The sequence below is a fragment of the Coturnix japonica genome, chromosome 3 (assembly GCF_001577835.2).
Source record: "Coturnix japonica isolate 7356 chromosome 3, Coturnix japonica 2.1, whole genome shotgun sequence".
Taxonomy (NCBI): Eukaryota; Metazoa; Chordata; class Aves; order Galliformes; family Phasianidae; genus Coturnix; species Coturnix japonica.
This window is the reverse complement of record NC_029518.1, coordinates 78,679,800-78,702,725: the sequence shown is the minus strand read 5'-3', so window position 1 is coordinate 78,702,725 and position 22,926 is coordinate 78,679,800. Positions and strand designations below refer to the sequence as shown.

Sequence of the window (22,926 nt, the reverse complement as noted above, 5' to 3'; positions counted from 1 at the left end):
ACCTATGAAAGTGTTATTTATGGAAAAATCTGCCTTTTCTGCATCATTAATGTTAATTATATAGTTACCATCTCTAGATACTGAAGTTTACTTATAAGTATTAAGTAAGGTTTTTACTTATAAGTATTAAGTAAGCTAACTTATATGTATTATCATTGCATTATTCACCACATATATCTTTCTCAACTCCAAATTCAATTAAGCATGCAGTTTTTACCAGTTTTCATTGATATTAATCTGTTTTCTACAAGTTTTCCTAATATTTGTACGCTACTTAAAAGTTCTTGCCTTCACTTCGTCACTGTGGCTGAACTGAAATACTCAATAAAATAAGTTATTGTTTCTCTGCAGACTATTCACTAATGACTTTTTCTTTAAGAGCTGGATATTTAAACCTTTACTTTAAAATCTCTCATCTTAATGACATTTTATTGTATTTTTCTTGCACTTAAGACACTTCCAATGTTTTAAAAAATCGGGAATACACCTGTGGATTAATGTATCATTATCCTTCATGCAACTTCTAAGCAGGTGCATGATTTAGAATAAGCACAAGACACCATTTTTAAAGAACCTCCACAGACAGTTATCAGCAACAGGTGGAGCTGTCAAAAGGCAGGAGAGATCAACACATTGCTTAATGATTTTCTAATTGATTATGAGAGGAAGAGTATTAGGAATAGCTAGGCTGTTTTATTTTATTTTATTTTACTTTATTTTATTTTATTTATTTTATTTTTCTGAGTGGAAGAGTGTATTGGGGTGATTCAAAATAATCTGTTTTGCTCATCATATCCATAAATTATCTAAAAAAACCCCCACAAACAGTGAACAGAGAATTTAGCTCAAATTTATTCAAGGCAATAAACTCTAAAGGTTACTGCAAACATTTGATGAAAGATCTCATTATATGGAATAAAAATGACAGAAAAAAAAAGAGTACTGTAATATGCAAAATAATGCATTTTATGACAAAATAATGGCAATAATTAAAGTATTGATAGGCATTATAGCGCTGATAATATAAAGCCTTAAGTTAGTTACTATTATTCAAGACAGATGCCACGGATTTTTTACAAATGGCATTCTGAGAACAGTAAATCAGTGGATGAAAGTATGGTAGACAGTAATGACATAAACCTTGATACTGAAATAAAAAAAATATCACAAGCATGTTGCCTCTTCACTAGTATGATGAAGCAATTGTGTGCCTTCCTGGCTATCCCTATCCCATCCCTACAAGAACGAAGGAGTGGGCTAAGAAATGTACTGAAAGAAGTGCAAAGGTTGTTGCAGAGATGAAAGAAATCCAGAGGAATGTGAGATGAATGGTGTACGACTATCTATTGCTTTTAGCTGCATGAAGATGAGGGCACTCGTAAAGTATTAAGGTCAGCTTAAATAAACAAGAGGAAGTGATCTTTTTTTTACTTACTTATTTTAAACACAGTGCATAATTAGACAGTCAAACTCATTGCCACATCATCTCTTATTCTTATGATACCATAAGCTTAACTAAGGTTCAAAAAATGAATTGACAAGCCCAAAGAGTAGTAAACAAATCTACCAGAGGGCACAAAGCATCTTGGTGTAAATGCAGACTTAAAGAGATTTGTTTTTTGACTGCTGAGAGCTGGAAGAATACAATAGAGAAAAGATTACTCTACATTTGTGCTTTTTTTCTTTTTCCTTTTCTTTTTCTTTTTCTTTTTCTTTTTCTTTTTCTTTTTCTTTTTCTTTTTCTTTTTCTTTTTCTTTTTCTTTTTCTTTTTTTTTCCTTTTTCTTCTTTTCATGCATTCCCAAGCAATCACAACTAGGCATCATCAGAACTGGCTATGCTGACCTTTTCTATATATATAAAAAGCTTCAAAATGTCAACAAGACCTTCCTCCTCCACCTTCATCTTAAGGAAGAAAAATAATAATACTGAAAACACACCACGAAATCTCAAAACAATTGTTGGATAATTAAAAAAAAAATAGCAGATGTCCTAGGCAGCATTTGCAGTATGCTTTTTCAATTTATATTAAAGTAGGAAAAGAAATTAATTATATGTGTCTACCTCCACAAAATAAATAAATCTCAAAGATCCCATTGTTTTACTGAAGAAGTTAAACGAAGGAGAAGCGGCTTGGTTAGGAAATAAATCACTTCCTTGAAAGAGCCTAAATAAGGAATTCCTATCTTCTTGCTTCCAGACTCATGTCCCCAGTATTTTCAATTTCTTCCTTCTTATTGAAGGCTGAAAAAATGAGACAAGTATACATGTTGGCAACACCCAATGCTGTCTCTCACATCAATTTTGTCACCATTATAAAGTTATTCCTTGCATGAAAAAAACAAACAAGTATTTTAGATAAACTTTTCATGCCTACTTTTATATAGAACTAGATGTAATTTTAATTAACTGGCCATGAAAATGCAGACTCCTCACTGTATCAAATACCTGATCTTCATTGCTATTGATGAGATGGGTGAAATTTATGACCCCCACCCAATTCTAAAACTGAATGATTGGTTTGAGGTGCTGAGGTTTCCTCTGAGGCGACTTTTATTTGTGATACCATAGCCAAAGTACTTTCTGAGTGTTACAAGCCTAGCTAACTCTTCTGTTGAGGAACTGGGAATAGTTCTGTGGGATTCAAAACTCTTTGCGTGAATTTTATTTTACTAAAATCCAAACCATTGCTTCTAATCTGTCACTGGTGAAAAACCAGTACCCTAACTTCGTGAGGAAAAAGACAATTGCTTATGAGTACAGACTCACCATGTGCATCATAAACATGTCTCTAAACAACAGATATTTCTCAGTAAAATTCTCAGATTAATTGTTGATGTGAAAGCCCCAGTCAGGAAGTTAACGCTTCCAGTTAATCTGGAAGGCAAAGCAGAGAGCTAGCTCCAGCAGTGCGAACACGACTTTTAAGTTGATTCCTCTGTGTGTCAGAGCAAGACCACCTAGGGATTGCTTTCACAGACTAAATATGTCCCCAGCATATAAAAAAAGGCTTTAATCCACTTAGGAACATCAACTCTTGAAGCAGATACGAGGTGGTAAAGTCACTGAATCGCCTGAGGCAGCTGTGTAGCCTTAGCTAAAAGGGGTCTGCTGGTCGGGTAGGCCAACAGGCAGCCCACTGTTAGAGCTGTTTGTGCAGAGGGCACTTGGCATTTCTTCTCTCAGATATTTGAGGAACTGCACACTCTTTTCTTTGCTCTCAATTTCACAGCAGAAATAATATAAGCAGTCTAGATTGTGCATCACTGAGCACAGAAAACGTAAGCTGAGAGACAATAGAGTTTGATTTTCAGTTAAAAAATGCCGTCTGTGTAAGTTTAGAGTATATCTCTCTCCTCAAACCTTCACTTTGAGGAATAGCTTTATATTTAGTCTTGTCAAAATTAAAATAAGTGACCTCAATTATGCAGTTTCAGTGCTGCTTCAGTGCTGCTCAGCATGCTGACAGAACGACTAGTATTGTGATCAGAAAAACTCCACTGTCGGTAAAAAGTGAACTGCTACTGCCCACAAGTCATTAACGCCTCTTTGGAGTAAACCTGTTTCTGCATTTATAATGATTCAGTTTCATATGGGCAACTTCTAGTAAAAAAAAATGTTGAGGTAAAATGCTATACAGTGTTTTAGCTTTGACAGAACCTCTGATTTTTATTTATTTATTTATTTATTTATTTATTTATTTATTTATTTATTTTCCCTGATTAGCAAAACTTGTGTATAGAATTGGTAAGAAATGTTGCACAGTGGGAAAACAGAGCACAGCTGAGACAGCTGCTCAAATAATTTCCTTATCATCGTTTTTAAATAATTGCTGTAGTTTATATGCAAGTACATCTGTAGAATGTGCAAGTATAAATTATTTACTTTTAAGACTACAAAAGATGTCTATTTTTTAGATAGGAACTGTGCCACTCTTCATTGCCATAGTTACAGAAATATCTGAAGTAGGACAAAAAGACTTGAAATAAAAAGCAATAATATGGCTTATTTAGAAACAAAAGAAAGATTATAAAACCACAGACTGTGAAATGGTATGTAAATAGAGATTTTATACTGTACTGCAGCACAGAAGGAATTCAGATGACTAGTAGAAATGAGCAAAATAAATGTCTCATATTTCTATAACTTGTTATAAAAGTCAAACCATTGTATTATTACTGTATGCTGTAGATACAACAATATAGTTAGCACAACATGGCACAGTGGAGAATCAGCAAATTTGGACTGTAGTACCTATGAATTCCTGTATATACACAGGAAATGCATGTTGGATGTAAAACAATGTCTTTCAAAGCACTAGAAAAAGAAATGCCTTCAAAGGATTAAAGTACTTCAATATTTAATTCTTCCCACTGTAACAAACTGATATCAAAACCCATTTTCAAATGCCCTCAGATCTCATTCTTTTTGTACCAACTCTTAGTGTGAATAACTTTAACAGAAAATTAGTAACCTCCTGTTTTACTGAAACACTCTTTTTTGCTTAATAGCTTTCCATTTCTCGTTAGGAAGACTGAAGAGCTGATGCTGAAAGCTGGATCAGTGAGAATGCTTATTTTTCTGAAATTATTGGTAAGAAAATTATTGTAATCAATGGTAGCAGGTAGGACTGGATGCCAAGCTGGATGTGGCTCTGGGCAGCCTGGTCTGCTGGTTGGTGATCCCGCACACAGGAAGGGGGGTTGAAACTAGATGATCATTTTGGTCCTTTTCAACCCAGGCCATTCTATGGCTCTATGATTCTATGATTCTATTATTCAGTAAGAGATTTAAACATCTACAAGGCAGCTTGGAGTTCCCAATGATAACATAGAATCCTGCACTCACCCACTGTCTAAATGTACAAAGAACATCCTTTATTAAAGCATCAGAGAAACACGGAGCTCTACTTCTGCAGGTGCTGAGAACTGCCTCCCTGAGAAGCTCATGTTTGTTTGTCCTCAGAGCCTAGCCAGCACTTAGGGAGCAGACTGCAGCTCGCCCTGAACCCTGTGATGGGTCTGATATGATAAACATACCCAGAAAATACCAAAGTGTACAGACAGTTGATCACAAGAAATCATCCATCTACTGAACTGCATTAAAAGACCACATGTTTATTCCCAGCCCTTGAGCACTGCTGAGGTGCATCAATTTAAAGGGGATATAACAGGCTAGGAAAATGCATGCAGCCAAATAAATTGAACAGTAGCTCTTAAGCGATAATTGGTTAAATTCCTGATCATCTGACCACACATTTATAAACAGTCTTTTTGAAGTGGTTATGGCACACCAGCTGCAAACTATCCTCTACATAATAGCTCACTATCACAGAGCACTCATACGTGAAATGAATGATCAATATCAGCTTCCGTCCTTATCCCAAGGGATTCAACTGTGCAAATAGAAATGCACTGCTTACAGGGGTAGAAATGATTGTCAGAAAAAAAATTTGCACATTATAAAGCATAGAAATAATCTTAGGTATTGTATAGCCATTTAATATATGGAAATATTAACTTGTTTAAAATAATTACATATATATATATATATATGTATATATATATTATATATATATATGTTCTATATTTGTGTGGAAAAGTAGAATGATATAGTTATATCTATATACAAATTAGGCAGCTTTCATTGCTTACTGATGAGGAAATTTTTAACAGCATTTGTTAGTATCAGCAGAGCGCAGAAAGCTTCTAGGTTACTCCTCCTCCATAATCAGCTATTTTAAACATTTATTTTTTTAATTCACTGACCCTGGATCCCATTCTGAAGCAATGGGACACAGTATCAGTGGGTCCTCACCCAGTCCTAGATGCCATGCAGTTTGGGATCAGAAGTTGCTGACTGTCAGACACCAAAGAATTCTATAAAATCCATGGCCACAGAGGTGAATATGCAAAATATATCTGTCTGTGAGGTAAGTTTACAGAATGGTTGAAGTTGAAAAGCACCTCTGGAGGTCATCTCAAGCAGACACATCTAGAAAAGCTTGCCCAGGACTGTGTCCATATGGAAGTTAATTTTACCGCTAAGAATAATGAAAGATCTAGTATATGGGGAAAAATAATATCAGATACTAAAATTGAAATGCAAATGAATGGCATACAATTCCTCATAAAAGGGAATGTTTTTACTGCAGTTTGGTAAGGAAGGTATTAAAATATTCTGTAACAAAAAGATGAAGCATCCATTGATAAGAACTCCAGTAATCTGTAAGCATGGTGCATCAGTTGGGTTAAAAATGTAGTTCACTAAAAAGCTAAGACATCAGAATGGCTTTGTTAAGTGTGAGAGCCTTCTCTGCACTTTACTTAGAGCTCTTGTACTTCTAGCATCCAAAAAAAGCAAGCAAGGGTGCAAATAAGAAACCTGTCTCAGAATGATTGAGGTTGGAAGGAACTGCTGGTGGTCATCTGGATCAATTTCATTTATCTAATCTGGGGTACAGAGAGGATGACTGGAATCTGAGGGTAACCCCAGCTCTTTTTATACCTGAACCCTGGACATGCCTGAGAGCTCAGTTCTGAGGTTCCCACCATGTCTGTGAGCCCCAAATCCAGCTTTTAATCCAGCTGCTCCAGAGTCACCCTTTCCACTTCTGGGCCCTCCTGCCTTCTGCTCCCCGATGCTCTCTGGTTAATCACAGAATCACAGAATCACAGAATTACCCGGGTTGGAAGGGACCTCAAGGATCATGTAGTTCCAACCCCCCTGCCTAGCAGGGCCACCAAACATACACATTTACTAGATCAGGTTGCCCAGGGCCCTGTCCAACCTGGTCTTGAACAGGTTAAATGGTTAAATGGTTAAGGCCATTTCAAACCTGGGAATGTTTCTTACTCTATTTGCAAATACAAAGAAACATACAGTGATAGAGATATTATCATTTAAAGTCTTACAATACTGCTATTCTCAAAGCCACATCTTCTAGAATCATGCAACTTTGTAAGGAATTTGTTATGAGAAAAAATAATAAAAAAGAACCTCTAGTCCCTGCTGTTTGCACATAGTTAATGCCGGCTAATAGAAACTATGTTAAAATCAGCATAAATATGATCTTTATGAAAAAACATTGACTTTAAGAAGCATATTGTAGTCTTCCTTTTTACTATGTTGCAAAAAATAAAAATAAAAACACACATACATATATATATATATATATTACACAGAGAAGTTAAGTTTCAAAACTCCAATCCCCTTTGCTCTTTTGACATACCAAAAAACAGAGTATAATCTCTAGTTGACATTAGTAAGGTCTCCTCACATCCCCCAAGGCCATCATTCACTTAAAAGACAAAATATCCAGTAAAGTCAGTTGCACAGTTTATCTTATTCACCAGGTAACAAAGCCCTGACTGTGGCACCCACACAGACTGCAAGCCATTTGCAAAATGGAAGCAGCAGACAGTAAATGAAGCAGCTCGGCTTTAGCAGCTTGTCAGTCACTGAACAACTGAAGGCTGCAGACATCCCAGGTTAAATCATACATTTAAATGCCACTTGGAGGGATCCCAAAACACCACCTGAGGCTGAACTGCTGCTGACTTCGAAATGTATTCACATTTGGAAGAACCAGTATAAGCTGGCAACTGTTTTCTACCTCCAAATTTGAGGCGGAACCTTAAAAAGTAAAAATTTCAATGCTGTTTTTGGGCAAGATCAAAAACTAAGTAAACCAAATGCTACTGAAGGAATTTGTTCATTATAATCCTGCATAAGTTAAACACTGCTAAATGTTTATACACTTTTTTCTTTCTTCTCCCCAATTCCACATATTTTTTTCTGTTGTTATGGTTGCTGTGCACTTATTGTAAAATTCAGTCCCATTAAAACTTACAGATGTGGTATGAAAAGTCCTTTCATCTTACTGACATGAACAATCAATGTAATTTCTAATGGCAATATTTCACTTAAACTTAACAAAACTCATAAGCAATGCGAAAACTTATTTAAATAGTTTACAACATCTTTGACTTGGTATAAATCAAACTGTTAGGTTCTACTGCTTCCACTCCTGTAATGCAATTCTGATATTCACTGCTGCAATAAATTAGGCCTTATAAACAGCAACGCATCATAAAACAAATTCAAAAGATGTTGTGAGTAGGGAACAAAACGGAAATTATCTCATGCAAGCTTTTTCAGCATAAACCCCTTGATGCATGCTGTAACCAGCCAGTTAATAATTGCTTTGTAAATTCCTGTAAATCTGAAATGAAGCAGAGGGGATAAAACCAACAAACAAGTCATTAAGTATGATTGTTACTTTTTTGGAGTGATTATTGCCACTGCCAGCCAAGTTCCAAATCTCACAACAAAGAATTTGTTGTTTTGTTGGTTGTTTTTTTTTTTTTTTTTTTTTAATTTCCTCCATTGCAGATGTTTTACTGGTGATGGAGAACACATACATACAATCCTTATCAATAAATAACGCATCACACAAAAGATATGCCTGGTCAGTTTCTGAATATTTTAAATATTTTAAATATTTTAATATTTCAAGCAGTAATACACCGTAAATTTTAACACTTCTCAGAGTACTCTCCCTCCCACTTTTTCACTCAGAATGGATTTTCTCAGGCTGGACAGAATCTGTAATGGATGATAAAAATCAAGAGCACACAGAAATAGAGAGTATGACTATGTAATAGTATAATGCAGTGGCTCCTCTTCAGAATGAAGAAGACATATAAAGCCATCTTTTTAAAAAGAAACCATGCCAAACAAATCTTGGCATGATCATGAACAGGAAATAATTTTATCCAAAGGACAAATGCTGGCAGTCTTTATCATCAGCACTGCTGCCAATTTTAGCTATAGCATTACAGACTTTTTAGGAATCTCACCATTAATGTGATCCTAAAATAATATCCCATTTTATGCTGTCAGCATTATAACAATGGTCTCATTCTATATTTCAGGTTCAACAGTGTCAGAAATCATGAATTTCTGCTTTCTTGTCTTGTGGTTTTCTCCCCATGTAAGAACATACATGATAGTATTTTATGATATATGTTTGGTTTATTGGTTTTTTGTTTTACTGAGTGGGAAGATCTTTAAGATATAGTCAAATGTTTTAGAAGAGGCTCTTTGTAGTCCCTCACTTGGTGCCAATCAATTGTGCTATTTAAAACAAATACTGATCTTATTTGTAGTGATTTAAGTAACTTATCTTTTACTCTCAAAAATGTATAATTACTTTAAAAATTTGAAAATTTAAAAATTTAAATATTTAATATATTAAATTTAAAAATTTAAATATAGCTCATGGAATTCATTTGCTCCAGCTGAGAACCACCAAATAAAAGACTTAATTTCTGCCATGCAAATATATGTATGCCTCATCTGAATATCTCTGATCTTGGAGTCATATCACATGTGATAAAAACACATTAACTGAATCCTTCTGTTATTATTAAGAGATATGAACATTTATTGCAATTCATTTCTACTAAAAGAAATAAGTTCCTATTGCATTTTCTTAATGAATTCAAGTTCTGAACATATTTAGAGCACTTAATAGTCTCCATATAGACTGCAGACAATAACTCATTTAATTCCACTGTACAAAAGTATTTTATATATATATATATATACATATATATATATATATATAAGATGTAAACACTTATTTAGTACTTAATACCTACTGTATATATTTAAATTCTACAATTTTTAAGTACAAAATTACCACATACTACTATATAAACATAGAGAAAATCTATTTCAGAGAGTCTGAAGAAAAATCAGACTGTAAATATTTCAAAAAGTCATGTATTTAGTCTAAATAATATTGAACAGGTACTAAAGAAATGGCTTTAGTCATTGCTTGAGCACTTTCCTAGCTGATAGAGGATTGCTATACTGTAATCTGAGTCAAGATTATCTGTCTGAGCAGAAAAATCAGTGTAAAATCTCGTCTTGTTTTCTCCAGACAAAAATCATTACTTTAGATAAGTCATTTCCTTACGGCATATCTAAATGCTTTTATAGATGCAAACATTCAGAAATCTTGAAAATTTACTGGCATACTAATGATTAATGACTGCAACAAGAAAAAAAACAAAACCACAAAAACACAACAAAACCACTCTTCCTTCTAAAAACCAAAAAAGTAGGTCAAATTAAAATTAAAACACATTGAAAACACATTAGAAGGTGAACTATGACAAATAATGGCCTGTTTGGCATCTCCTTTAGCTGAATCTTCAACAGACCATTTAGTTTTTTTCTTGAGCTGAAGGCATTTAAAGAAGGCACAAATTTAATGTAGTGAAACCATAGACAGTCACAAAAGAATGCTGTAAGACACTTACAGGAACGAGGAATTTCTTTATTTCTTCCAAGGCATGACTCATACGAGAATATGCTTCCCCAGGTGGAGCAAACACTTCAATTAATACATGAAGCTCATCACTCAAGTGCGCATATTTAGCTTCTCCACTTTTCCTCAGTTCTTCCTCCTGTGAAAAAGAGTGGTTTCTTTAAAACTGGGAATCTGCTGATTTTGCATTAGTTTAGCCTTTACAGAGAACATGACAGAAAGACTTAATATAAACGGACTTTTAGTACAATCCATTTAAAGACCGAAAAATCATTTTTGATCCTTTGAATGGTAAAACTACTGTAATTATCATATACAATATATTTTAATCAGCACAATGAAAAAATGCAAAACACTGAGTAATGAAATATTAACTCAATAAATGCAAAAGATGATTGAGTCTGTTTGAAATTGAGCTACTCACAAAAATAAAAGAAAGACCCAGTTAGTCATTCTGGAGCATTTTAAACAATTTTATCACTCATTTATTTCTTTTACTTGATGAATACCTGTAGACTGCACATATTAGTACTGCTAAAGTAAAGACTGCTCTGGCTTTACTTGAGACATGAAGTCTGAGTTTCAGACCCAGTTCTGATATTTGGCACCTATGCAGTGCTGTGTATAATGGTTAAGATGATGGTTCATGTCACTTACTAAGGTGGTTACTAAGGTTTTTTTTTTTGACAGTCTTTGGTCTCAGTTCTCTATCAATTAAATGAGGATAATCCAAATTTTTGTCAGACCAATATTCTAAACATCACCCCACTGTTTTATACAAGGCTTTGAGATAGTGAATGAAAAATGTAATGCACATTCGTACCCTACAAAAACCAAAGTTGTAAAATAGTGATCAAATTAATGTAATTGTCAAGTGTTAGAAACAGCAAAATCCTCAGCATTTCTTCCTAGATATATCTAATGATATTCTTTTTCATGGAATTCATAGAGTTAAATAATGAATTTTCACATGGTACCTCTTCCCGCAAGTGTGATATGACAGAAAATGCTTCTTTTACTCCAAGTGTGTGTGCTGTTAAAGGACAGAAGCTTCTTCAGGAAGAATATCAAAGAGTAAGAACTCACCAACCATGTAAGCACTGCACCAAGATTTGCTTTCCTGAACCAGTGAGTATGAATAAGCATGTGGTTGCTCCAAAAGTAATGCCTCCTATTTATTTCCATGGGAATTACAACAGATACTAAGAACACAATAAAACTATTTGACAGAGTAAATGCCTGGCCACAAAATACTAATTTTCAACATATTCACCACCATTTGCTGTACTTTTTTGTCAGCAATAAACAAGAGCCTGCATACCATTCATAAAAATCTGCACTAACGAAAGTGATCCATCGTTGCTGTTACTAATGCTGAAATGCACCACCTCACTGTGCTCACATCCACTGTTTGGTCTCTGTAAAAGTTCTGCAAGTGTTGGCTAATGTCAATGTGCAATTTTTCAGCATGGAGGAATTAATTTCCACACTTTTGCTCCATACACACTTCCATGTCAGAAGCCATGTTGTCAGACTGCCTCTCTGCTGCCATCTGTTACACAGCAACAAAATGTAATGGAATACTGGTGGGCAGATTCAGCCTTTACTGCCATACCACCTACATGTGCCACTGATATCATGGACAGAAATAACAAAATAGGAGGCATTACTTTCAGAGCAGCTCTCATTTTAGAACTGAACCTAGGTATATGTTAAATCATATGTGAATTGCAAGGCATTTAACAAGCAAGATAACATACACAAGCTGTTAATCAAACACTCACTTGATATAGAAATTTATACCTACTGGCAGGTAATACATCTTTCAGTGTGCATCCCAGGAACCCATGAATTTGGATGATGCCTTTGTATGGCTTCATTAGCAATTAGCAGAACACAGATGCACAGCAAAATTACCAGTCCACACCATCTGCATTTAGTATTACATAACACAAATTCAGAGGGTTTTCCTTCCTGCTAACTGAAGCCTCTTCACACAAACTGAGTTCCCATTAGAAGTCAGAGAGCTTTCCTAAAGCCTATCTTTGTTTGTCTTCATGTAGAAGAGGAATCCTGTCCACTCACTGTGATGTCTGCATAATAACATTAAGTAAGAGGGAATGATCAGGAGATTCTCTTCTGAACTAATGAATGAAGACACAAGGTGGTACTGACATCTGCTAAATTAAGAGCCCTTCTAGCTAAAGAAAAAAAATAAAATAAAAAAAAAATCTCTTGCACATGATGCCAAAATGACTGAGATTGTCATAAAGCCTATTCAAGACAAACAGGAATGCTTTAGTAATACTAAGTCTGCTCAGTCATTTAAAAACAACAAAAAATTGCACAATGTCTTCAAAATGTTAGATGACAAAAGGCATTTTTCATCAGTATTTTTGCAAAGTAGTGTTGGAAAGCCTCTCTTGAAGACACAGGCAATGAAATTTCCCTTTCCAAATACAGAGTCTTTTTTTTTTTCTGTGTATTACACACTGTATGATGTAAAGAGGCAACTGCAGATCTACCCGGATACTCACACAGGCAGCAGCCAATTCTGAACTGAAAAAAAATACCACCTCAAACCTCGAAACATTTCTCCTGTTTGGAATTTTCAGTCCTGTCAGGTAGGATGCCAGGAGAGCCTGTGGCTGCCATCACTTCATGGGATCCAAAAATGAAAAGTGTTACCTCAGAATGACCATTCACTAGTTACTGGGTGCAAAGGCAAAGGCTGAACACCATGCCCCTCCTTGCTTTGCAAAACTGTTTTCTAAGGAAAGGATCCTGGTTCTAAAAAGTTAAGCGAAATGAATTTGCATTTTAACAGAAGGATTAAAGCAATATATTCAGAGCTAGTCAGAGCAAGTGATCCCTTCTGCTTTCTTCAATCTCGTCATAGCAGAATCAAGCTCAGCCCCTTCAGTATGGTCAGGGTGGGTTTGGTTTATCCTTCTCTTGTGGCAATAAAGCACAAAGCTTCCCAACCAGATGCCTTAGCTAATTACTTTTACAAAGTTCTTTACCCTGCCTTTGGCCATACACCTACCTCACTTTCAGCCTCCAAACTCCTCCCACATAAACTACCTGGTCCTAATTGCCCTTTAACAATTCATCACAGTTTTTTTACAGTCACACTTAAATTCATTGTTCCTGATACCACTACCAAGGGAATATAAATCTATATAACCATATGTGTATTTACACAGTTATCTGGATGCTGTTTGCCTTGCAAGACTTTGCACTCCTAATGGACTATTTGATTTGCATCATTCCAACTTTCTTGGAGTTTGGCTGTTTGCTTATGACTAATTCTGCTTAATGATCTGCGAGATTCAGCCATTCCTCATAGAGCTGTCTGCAACTTTTGTTAGCTTCTAATCACTTTTTATGTTCAACAAATTCCCATGAATGCCTGGCCATTTTCTGCATCCTGTTCAGTTTGCATGGCCTTAGCCAGGGTCTCAGCATTAGCTCAGTTGTTTGCTTGCCCTAATACAGGAACTTTAGCAGCTTAAACCGACTCATGGAGAAGTGAACCAAGCCCTGTAAGAACAATGCATGCTGCAAGTGTAATGGAACCACTATAGAGAACTATCCTGAAATAAATAAATAAATAAATAAATTAAAAAAATATAGTTAAAGTAGTAAGACTTATTAGGCACTGAATCTTAAAAAAAAATAAATTACTTTGTCTCAAATCAGTTTTGATATATAAAATGAATGAAATAAATAGATTTCCTGGGCTTCTGGATCAGTGTTGGCAATCTCTCCTGATACTGAGCCTCAGTATTATTAAATAATATGCATTTTTTTTTTACTACCAGGTGATGATCTTTAACTATGCCCTGGTTCAGCACAGCACCCTCCAGAGACCAATGATCCATCAGAGGCTATAATCATCACTCTCTCCCTCCTTGCACCAACTCCCTTCATATCTCCAAAGTGATAGTATTATATCCCATTTCCCAAAACAGCTACTATCACATGCTGTGCTTCAGATTTCCTTTGTCCTCATCTCCTGTCTCACAGGTTGTTGGAAAGACACACCACCCTTAATCTGAGGCATTTTTTCATAACTCACTGCTTCATAAAAGGTAACAGATATTTTGAAACATCTGTTTGATAAAATAAAATCATAGAATCCTTAGAGTTGGAAGGGATCTTTAAAGGCCATCTAGTTCAACTCCCCTGCAGTGAACAGGGACATGCACAGCTAGATCAGGCTGCCCAGGGCCTTATCCAGCCTCACCCTGAATGTCTCCAGGAAAACTGCATCCACAGCATCTCTAGGCAACCTGTTCCAGTGCCTCATCACCTTCACTGTAAAACATTTTTTCCCTTATATCCAACCCAAATCTACCCTCTTTGAGCTTGAAGCTATTTCCCCTTAAAGTTACCTTAAGGGGAAACTAAGGAGTTCTTCTAAGTTACCTTAGGTTTCAGTTGACCAAAGCAGGGAAAATAAATTATAAAATTCCAGAGCAGAAATTAAGACATATACTAACCTCTGCAAAAGCAACGTGATAGCAATATAAAGGCCAAGAAAATGATTAATCATCTCTTGATGAGAAAACATCTTTACAATTTTAGCAGTGTAGGTCCTGACCCTGACAGAGAACTTATTACTGTCTGGAACATGGACCACAATACTTGAATAAAATTACTGGAAGGAACAACTGGAATTTTTATATTAAACAATATTATGATTGATGAATGAAAAGTAACCTGATAAAACAAGAATGCCAGGATATTCAAGAATAATAGGAAGAAAAACAAAACAAAACTGAAGCAGGAATTGAGTAAAGCACATAGGTAAATTTCATAAATACAACATGGATCTTACATTGTAACCAATACAGCCATAAAGAGAAACAAAGTGTATTTGAAGAACAGTAAGAGAATTGCGCTGTATTTTTTATCTGACAAGAACTTGCAAATAAAAGCACAGAGCATAAAACAGACTGAAAATCACAGCACTGTTGCTAAAGAAGTGCTGTTCATAAGATCAATGGACAATGCTACAGAAGGAAATTAATGAGCATGAAGTTTCATAAAATGCAAACCCATTAATTTTTAATCTGGACATAAATGCAAAACCCAAGATGTCTGCAATGCCAATATTAGCAAAAGTAACAACTGAGCTCTAAAGAAAGAAGTAAATCAGAACAGATATAATGTCTCTGTGTTTCAGAGTTCAAGATCGCTCAGATCCTAGGTCCTAGAGAGCAGAAGGCAGAGAAAAAAAAAAATAAAAATGAGCAAAAATCTGAGAATAAAAAGGAATTTGAGAATAGGGAAAAGAGAGTATAAAGAGAAGCTAAAAGCTTAGTCATCCTTTGAGTCTTATTTTTAGAGAAATAATTTTCAGTCCAGGTCAAACAATAAAGAAGACAGATATAGTCAGGACATAAGAGTATGCACAGCAGAACTAATAGAGTGGGTGTACTACTGTCACATTACAGCATCTGCAGTCAGACACGGACATCATATAAGTAAATACAGGTGAATAGAAAAAGAACATTGCTTATAATAGAGAAAATTTTTGAAGATACATGCAGAGATTTGTGCACACTCTGTTATTCCCAATATATTTCATAATGGCATAAGACATCTTAATGTCAAAGAGGTGCTAACTTGTATGTAGATTATATTTTTTTTAGTTAGTTGATGGGGAAATCATAGATAGATCAGCAGAAGAATGGGACAACAAAATGTCCACTGAATCACTGTCTGAAAAAACAGAACACCTGGGGTAAATGTTAGATGAACAAAAATTGTTCTTAAATTCTGTGCAAAAAAAATAAAACTTGTAGATGAAAAGTTAACACGTTTAAGAGTTATGTGCCAAAAAGGAGGCCAGAAGTAGTCACTACCATGACCAATAACACACAGTCTACATATAAATTATGTGCCAGAAAGAGGGTTATCAAACATACAGATACACCTATACTTGCACAAAAGTAATCTAGAGATTAAATAACTATAAAACTACATTAGATAAAGATGCTCAATGAAAGCAACCAATGAATTTGAACAAAAAGTTTGAAAAGCCCACGCAGAAAATTAAAGATCCAATAGAAATGCACAACTGCCATATTTAAAGATTCTTCCTGCAAAGATTATTTCTATTAATGAGGAACCACTGTATTCAGGGTGGATTCAGATTCCGGAATAAGACTTGTTCTTAATTAATGAGAGTACAAAATGTCATGTTTTTATTTATGCAAGGCTAATTACCAATTTGCTGTGTATGAGCTATAAAGTAGATTGAACTTCCACTATGCTGTGAGCAAAAAAAAATATCTTATTTGCAGCCTTTTTTCTTCTTCATCTTAGTAGAGTGGCAAAAGTCTAATCAAAGAATTTTTAGTACTCTAGTTCCATACTAATTATTGTAGCTCAAAATACGTGCAGGTAAAATGATAAATACACAGACATTCTATTGCCTACACTTGCCCAAAGGCAGATATATGGGTATTGGGGGTCATTAATGTAAGTAGAGAAGGCATAGGTTTATTTAGGTTGGAAGAAAATATTTTCTTTTCCTTTGCTATCATTCTCACATTCCTGAGATCACTTTCTAGTAATATAGCATTTTTCTAGCTCTACTTATTTTATTGTTAAGAAGTTATCTTATTTTTTATAAATTTTCATCCTGATTTTAAAGGTAGAGAAGGTGAATAGATTGACACAGATGTTATAGATGCTAGAAAGTTCATCTTATGGTTTAGCTAATTCTGCAAGCTGACTCATGTTAAATTATCAAGCATGCTGAAAATTTGATTACCTGTATTTATGTTGAGAGTTCAGAGGGTTCTGTATGCTGACAAAAATAGTAGAATTCTAAAATACCTAATTATCCACCCTGATCTCCATGAATTATACTCCACAATTTCTGTGTGCAATCAAAATGCATTGTTTATTCAAATAATTTAAATGGATATCTCCATTTAGTTTATGTGGATAATTTGAATGAAATATCTCTATCCTCTTTTTCCCCCCTCTGTCATTTATCATAATTTCAATTGGTTCTATTTGACTGAACTTTTTTAAAATATGGAATATATAGATAAAATAAGCATATCTTAAGATTTGCAAAATACATTCTGTCTTGAATTATAAGGACATATGTGAAAAGAAATGTTTTGAAGTTATCAGTGAATTCATTTGCAGTGCATTATATTATTAGATTATCGAACTGAAATACAAGTCAACTCCAGCTGTACAACAATTCAGTGCTTCATAAGGAGCTTCTTTTTGGATACACGAAGGAAATAACTGAAAGAATATTTTTACCATAGAGAAAGTTTGGCAAGGAAAAATCAGTGCCTAAACTATTTTATGTAGAAGCAGAGTGAACAACTTTTGCTGTATTTCCTAGGAGCCAATAATCAGGGGTCTAGCGTGTGCTCTTACCTTTGACTATAAAAGAAACTGAAGTTTCACTTTGGGAATTCATTTATTCATATATTTCAAATCAATTTAATGATGAAAGAGCTAAGTACACACTTTTATAGGTAACTACCTGCTTAATCACCCATCTAATGAAGGATGCTTCCTGAAATACAGGCACACTGAACAAATCCACTGAACCACACAGGCAGTAGCTAAGTGCTACTGATGATGTCTACATGGATAGATATTGCAAGCCCTTCCAGATCTTACTGCTCACATAGCTCACAGCTAAAAAGAACTTAAGAGCCCAGGATTTGAGCATGATTTTGATCCTGAAGCCTGGATTGTGGCCATGTGAATTCCCCTTCAGTTGTTTTCAAGCCTATAGGAGCCGATGTTTACAACAGTAATACTCCTTAGACACAGAAGTTTCTGACTAGCAGTATTTCATTACAGGGAAGGAATTCTCATATTTATTTCATGCTTAAGCTTCTTTGGGATTCAAAAACTAGTGAGGGACTAAATAAGATAGATGCCCTGAACACACTCTAACGAAAAAAGAAAAAGAAAAAAAAAAAGCTGAGCTGCTGCATTAATGAGACAACAGTTGGACTGCTTATCAAGTTAGGAGATAGCTGCCCATTATAGGAAAGTTACTAGATGAATGTCACAAGAACCATTCTGGGACATATGCTCTTAAACAGTATGTAAGTGATCAAGAAAATGAGTTGAACAAGAATGAAAGTTGTGTAGTGCTTTCTAGAGTGCTCTGTTCACTCTATTAGAGACTCTAGATACATTATTTCTAAAGACTGATCTTGGAGACGTTATAGACAGTTCTCCAGAAATAATGGTTCAGTGTCAAACAGCAATTAACAAGACACCCTCTTCTAGGAGGAAAATAAATGAAACAGCACAGGATTATGACAGTGTTATTCTGTCTCATTTGGAAATGTGATTGCGTGTAGCTTGGTGTGATGTGTTGTATACCTAAAGAAATGAGAGCATTTGCAAATCTAAGCTGTTTTGTTCTATGTATAATTGCTTGCTGATGCACTAGGTGAATCGTTTTTTTTTTAATTTAAGAACACCTATAACATAGATGCATACACTTAAGGTGGTGTCAAATATAGAACTCATTTCTAATAATGTTTCTCACAATGCTGCACATTTTGTTTAAAATATGCTATTACTAATTAGTATTCAAATGAGCTCAATGTAGTATTACAAGTGCATCATCTAGAAAGTAATGTAACACTTCAGTGGTTCTGATTGCTCATTATAATCATAGCTGAGAGAGTGCAGAGGAGCTCTATTTACAGCTGCTCCCAGTTGCAAATCTGGGGATCATGACTGTTGCAAGGCATGCAAAGAAGTACTGCAGCCTTTGTTTCTCTGGTCCCACTCTTCTTGCCTGCAGCTTTTTTTTTGAAGGATAATGTTGTTGAGACCACCCTTCTGAAACTCATCTGAGAACCTTATGTAAATAGAAGCAATGATCCTCTTTAACTCTTCTGTTTTTTCAAGGGAATGTCCACTGTTGACCAGGTTTTCCACTTCCCACTTTCCACTCCAAAACGCAATGGTAATGTGATGAAGAGAAGATCTCTCCCTAAACACTTGGGAAGAGTCTTGCATCTGGGCAACCCAATCCAGCTGTGGTGTCACTGTTCACTGCAGGGCAGTTGGACTAGATGGCCTTCAGAGGTCCCTTCCAACTAGGATTTTATGATTCTGTGATTTTGTCATCTCTAGGATTCCCTGTTTTCGCTGAGTATATTGAAACTGACATTTCCTTTTTCTTCTTGTGATGAATGCAATGTCAGCTTTCTGATATGTATTTATACAAAGGCGAGGCTTTTCACTTTCTTAGGGGTCCTTTACTTAGGAATGTTATACAAAGGTGAGGCTTTTCACTTTCTTAGGGGTCATTCCTTAGGAATGAAATTCAGAGGTACTTTTGTTGGCACACACTAGCTATTTTCACTTGACTGCCATAGTAGGCTAAGCAGGAGAACAGGGATGGTTTTGTTCCCAACAGTATAAAGACCTGTCCGATCGTCTGCACTATAAAGTGCATTTGCATACAATTTAACTGCCAAAAATTATCAATGAAAGCCTTAATAAACCACAGTTTTGTAAACGAAGATAGCAAAATTGTTTGAGGATCCTACCACCAAGTATAGAGTAAACTATTTTCTATTTCCCCTTCATTATCACGCAGTGATGCTGAAGACACATCAGCGGAGGTTACCCACAGTGGTGGAGGGAGCCAGAGCTCTGCAAAATGATGGAGGACAACAAACTTCATAAATAATGGCTAAATATTGTATCTAATGGCAGTAACACAGATTGAAATTGTTAAATATCTGAATTTGCTCAAAAACATACTATCTTCTGAAAGAGTATTTCAAATAAAAGTGTCACGGTTTGAACTAAAAAATCCACCTGCGCCCGTGACAGGGGCCGTGGGCCCCGGAGGGGCCCTAGGCCGAAAGGGAAAAAAATTAATTAGGAAAAGAAAACAGCGGCAACGATCTAAGGAGGCACACTTATTTACTAAATACTATATCGAAATACAGGATAACACAATATAATACAATATAATTGAAAATTGAGCTAACGCATCTCCTTAATAAACTGCGGACGATTACACCAGTGTTTAAGAGACAGGTTCGCCTCCACCCATCATGCTACTGTATGCCCCTTGGGGTAATGGAATTTTCATTATGTACCTCAACGCAGCTTCGAATCGGGAAAACTTCAGCCGTCCTGGAATTCTAGGAAGTGATCATGGACTGCCTGAGAGTAAAAATTTGGAACACACACCGTACAGAAGAGGTATCACGTGTAAAAGAGGCACCACCAATACAATGAGCTACCCAGAAATACGAGAAAGAAATTGCCCTATTCACAGACGATCATGTCGATATTGGAGGGAAGCATCGCAATGGAAAGCTGCTGTGTCTGGAAGCGCCCACACGACAAGTTACAGGAAGCCAACGCGAAGGTAAGGAGACATCAAAAGTCAATTCGGCAGAGGTTAATTGGCTGTTCAGCTGGGCCTTTAGATGTGGCCTGAACGCGGAGAGGTGGCCAATGCTATCATCTTTATACTGATTCATGGATGGTGGCAAATGGCTTTGGGGGGTTGGGTTGCAACAGTGGGAAAAATGATATCTGGCCAGCGAAAGGGTAAACCTGTCTCTGGGCTGCTGAACATGTGGAAAAGACATTGCTGACCCCGCAATAAGGACATTGTTGGTAAAGGTTGCGCCATAGTAGTATGCTCGATGTGCCTAAAAGTAAGGCTACTGCCAAGAACATAAAAATTAACTCAGGTTGAATCGAGGCTGCCCATAATTGAGGTGGCATCAAATAGACTTTGGGACTGGCAGAACAAGGGTGAATTATCTTTCCTACTCGGTGGGCCCATGAGACTTCGGGTCATCAAGGAAGGGATGCAACATATAAGTGGGCACGAGACCGACGGGGCTGGCTCTAACTATGGACGCGTATCTGGCTCAAGTTATTTCAGATTGTGAAACATTGCGCCAATAATTAACAAGCAAGAGGATGAAACCATATTTGGGGGAAGGGCGATGGCAAAAGTATAAATATGGAGACGGCATGGCAGGTTGATTATATCACCCTTGCACGAATCTCGCAATGCGTAAGCGTTGTCATGTACTTCACACATGCGTGGAGGCAACCACTGGGTTGGCTGCGAAACACTACGCGAGTACACCCATGCTACGCCCGCGAAACACCATATTAGGGTTGGAAAAGAAATCTGGGCGGCATGTGCCACTCCGGAAAGAATTGAATCAGATAATGGGCACCCATTGTTAAAAATTCCTATGTAGACCACTTGGGCAAAAATCATGGCATTTGAGTGGATTTACCCATATTCCCTATCATGCCACCAAGCTTCTGTAAGATTGAACGATTCAATGGCGGTTATTTTGAAACTATGTTGAAGACAATGGCGTGTGCGGAACATATAAAATTGGCGAGAACCATTTAGCAGAAGCCACCTGGTTGGCAAACACTCGAGGATCTTAGTAATCGTAATGGTCCTAACCAATCCAGGTCCCTACGTACCGGGAGGGAGATAATGGTTCCGCTGTACGTACACATAAAGAGTGTGGTTGGGAAAAAAGCAGTTTGGGGTCCTTTCCAGCGATCTGGAAAGGGCAAACCTCTCCCCGGGCCGGGTACTGGTCTTTGCCCAGTGGACCTGGGATTGCACATTGGTGGGTGATGGACAAAAATGGAATGTTCAATGTGTACCACAAGGGAATTGATGGTTGGGGGAGTGCAGCCAATTGATTTTCCTGTAGATATGATAGGTAGAAGCTCAGAACAATATGTTCAATTAGGTACAGAATAAGTTCAATTAGGTATTAGCGACTTTAAGATGATAGAGTGCGCATTAATGTTAAGGAAACCACTTTTCTCTATATACCCTTAATTAGGCCATTTGTAAGCAAGTTTTCCATCTGGACTCTATATCCTGCACTGGCGCCATGCATTGCTGTAGAGCACAACACTGGAAAAGAAGTATAAGTCAAAAAGGAAATCTGCTGTGGTGGCTGGGAAAGGGATGAGTGCACCTTGATGTGCGGGGACGCCCCTGACTAGGCCTCGCCTTTCCCTCTTACCGCGTGACATATTTCCTTTTTCTGGCCAGTTTCTGCCATTTCTCAAATAATACAATAGTAGGTTAGGTTATTAGAGTTTTGTTTCTCAACGTAGGGATTTGTATGGAATAAATAGTAGCATTGTTGAGAAAAATAAGGTTGCTGATTTATTCACAATTATACATTATGAGTGTGTATGTATGTTATAAATATATAAGTAAATATGTAGATAAGGGGTCTGGGAATTGTCATGGGTTTATAATTTTGTAAATTTTTGGCTATCAGTATTCCACATTCGATAAATCATTATAAAGATGAATAATTTTTTACTGTCGCAACTTTCAGAAGAAGGACTACATCTCCCAGGGACACCACGATAGTCACGGACCTGGACCTCTATATTAACTCTTGTCGCAGGAACAGACTGACGTCTTTCGAGTTCTGGCGTATTCAGGGATGCGTGGTGGGAGCCTTCAGCGTTCGGCCTAGTTCCTACAGTAGGCCTCTCGGTTACGGGACTCATTTCTCTCTCTATTTTGCTTGATCGTTA

General features: G+C 36.3%; 1 protein-coding gene across 8 annotated transcripts in view; it reads right to left on the bottom strand.

Moving 5' to 3' along the window:
• Positions 1–22,926, bottom strand: part of KHDRBS2 (KH RNA binding domain containing, signal transduction associated 2) — a 330,168-nt gene that overhangs the window by 168,960 nt on the left and 138,282 nt on the right. For all 8 annotated transcript variants that reach the window (XR_004306588.1, XR_004306589.1, XR_004306590.1 and 5 more), the window contains one exon: positions 10,331–10,477. Coding sequence is in view for 1 of the 8 variants with exons in the window: in XM_015859163.2 (XP_015714649.1) it covers positions 10,331–10,477 (147 nt within the window). In the remaining 7 variants the exon portion in view is untranslated. The remainder of the gene's footprint in view (positions 1–10,330; positions 10,478–22,926) is intronic.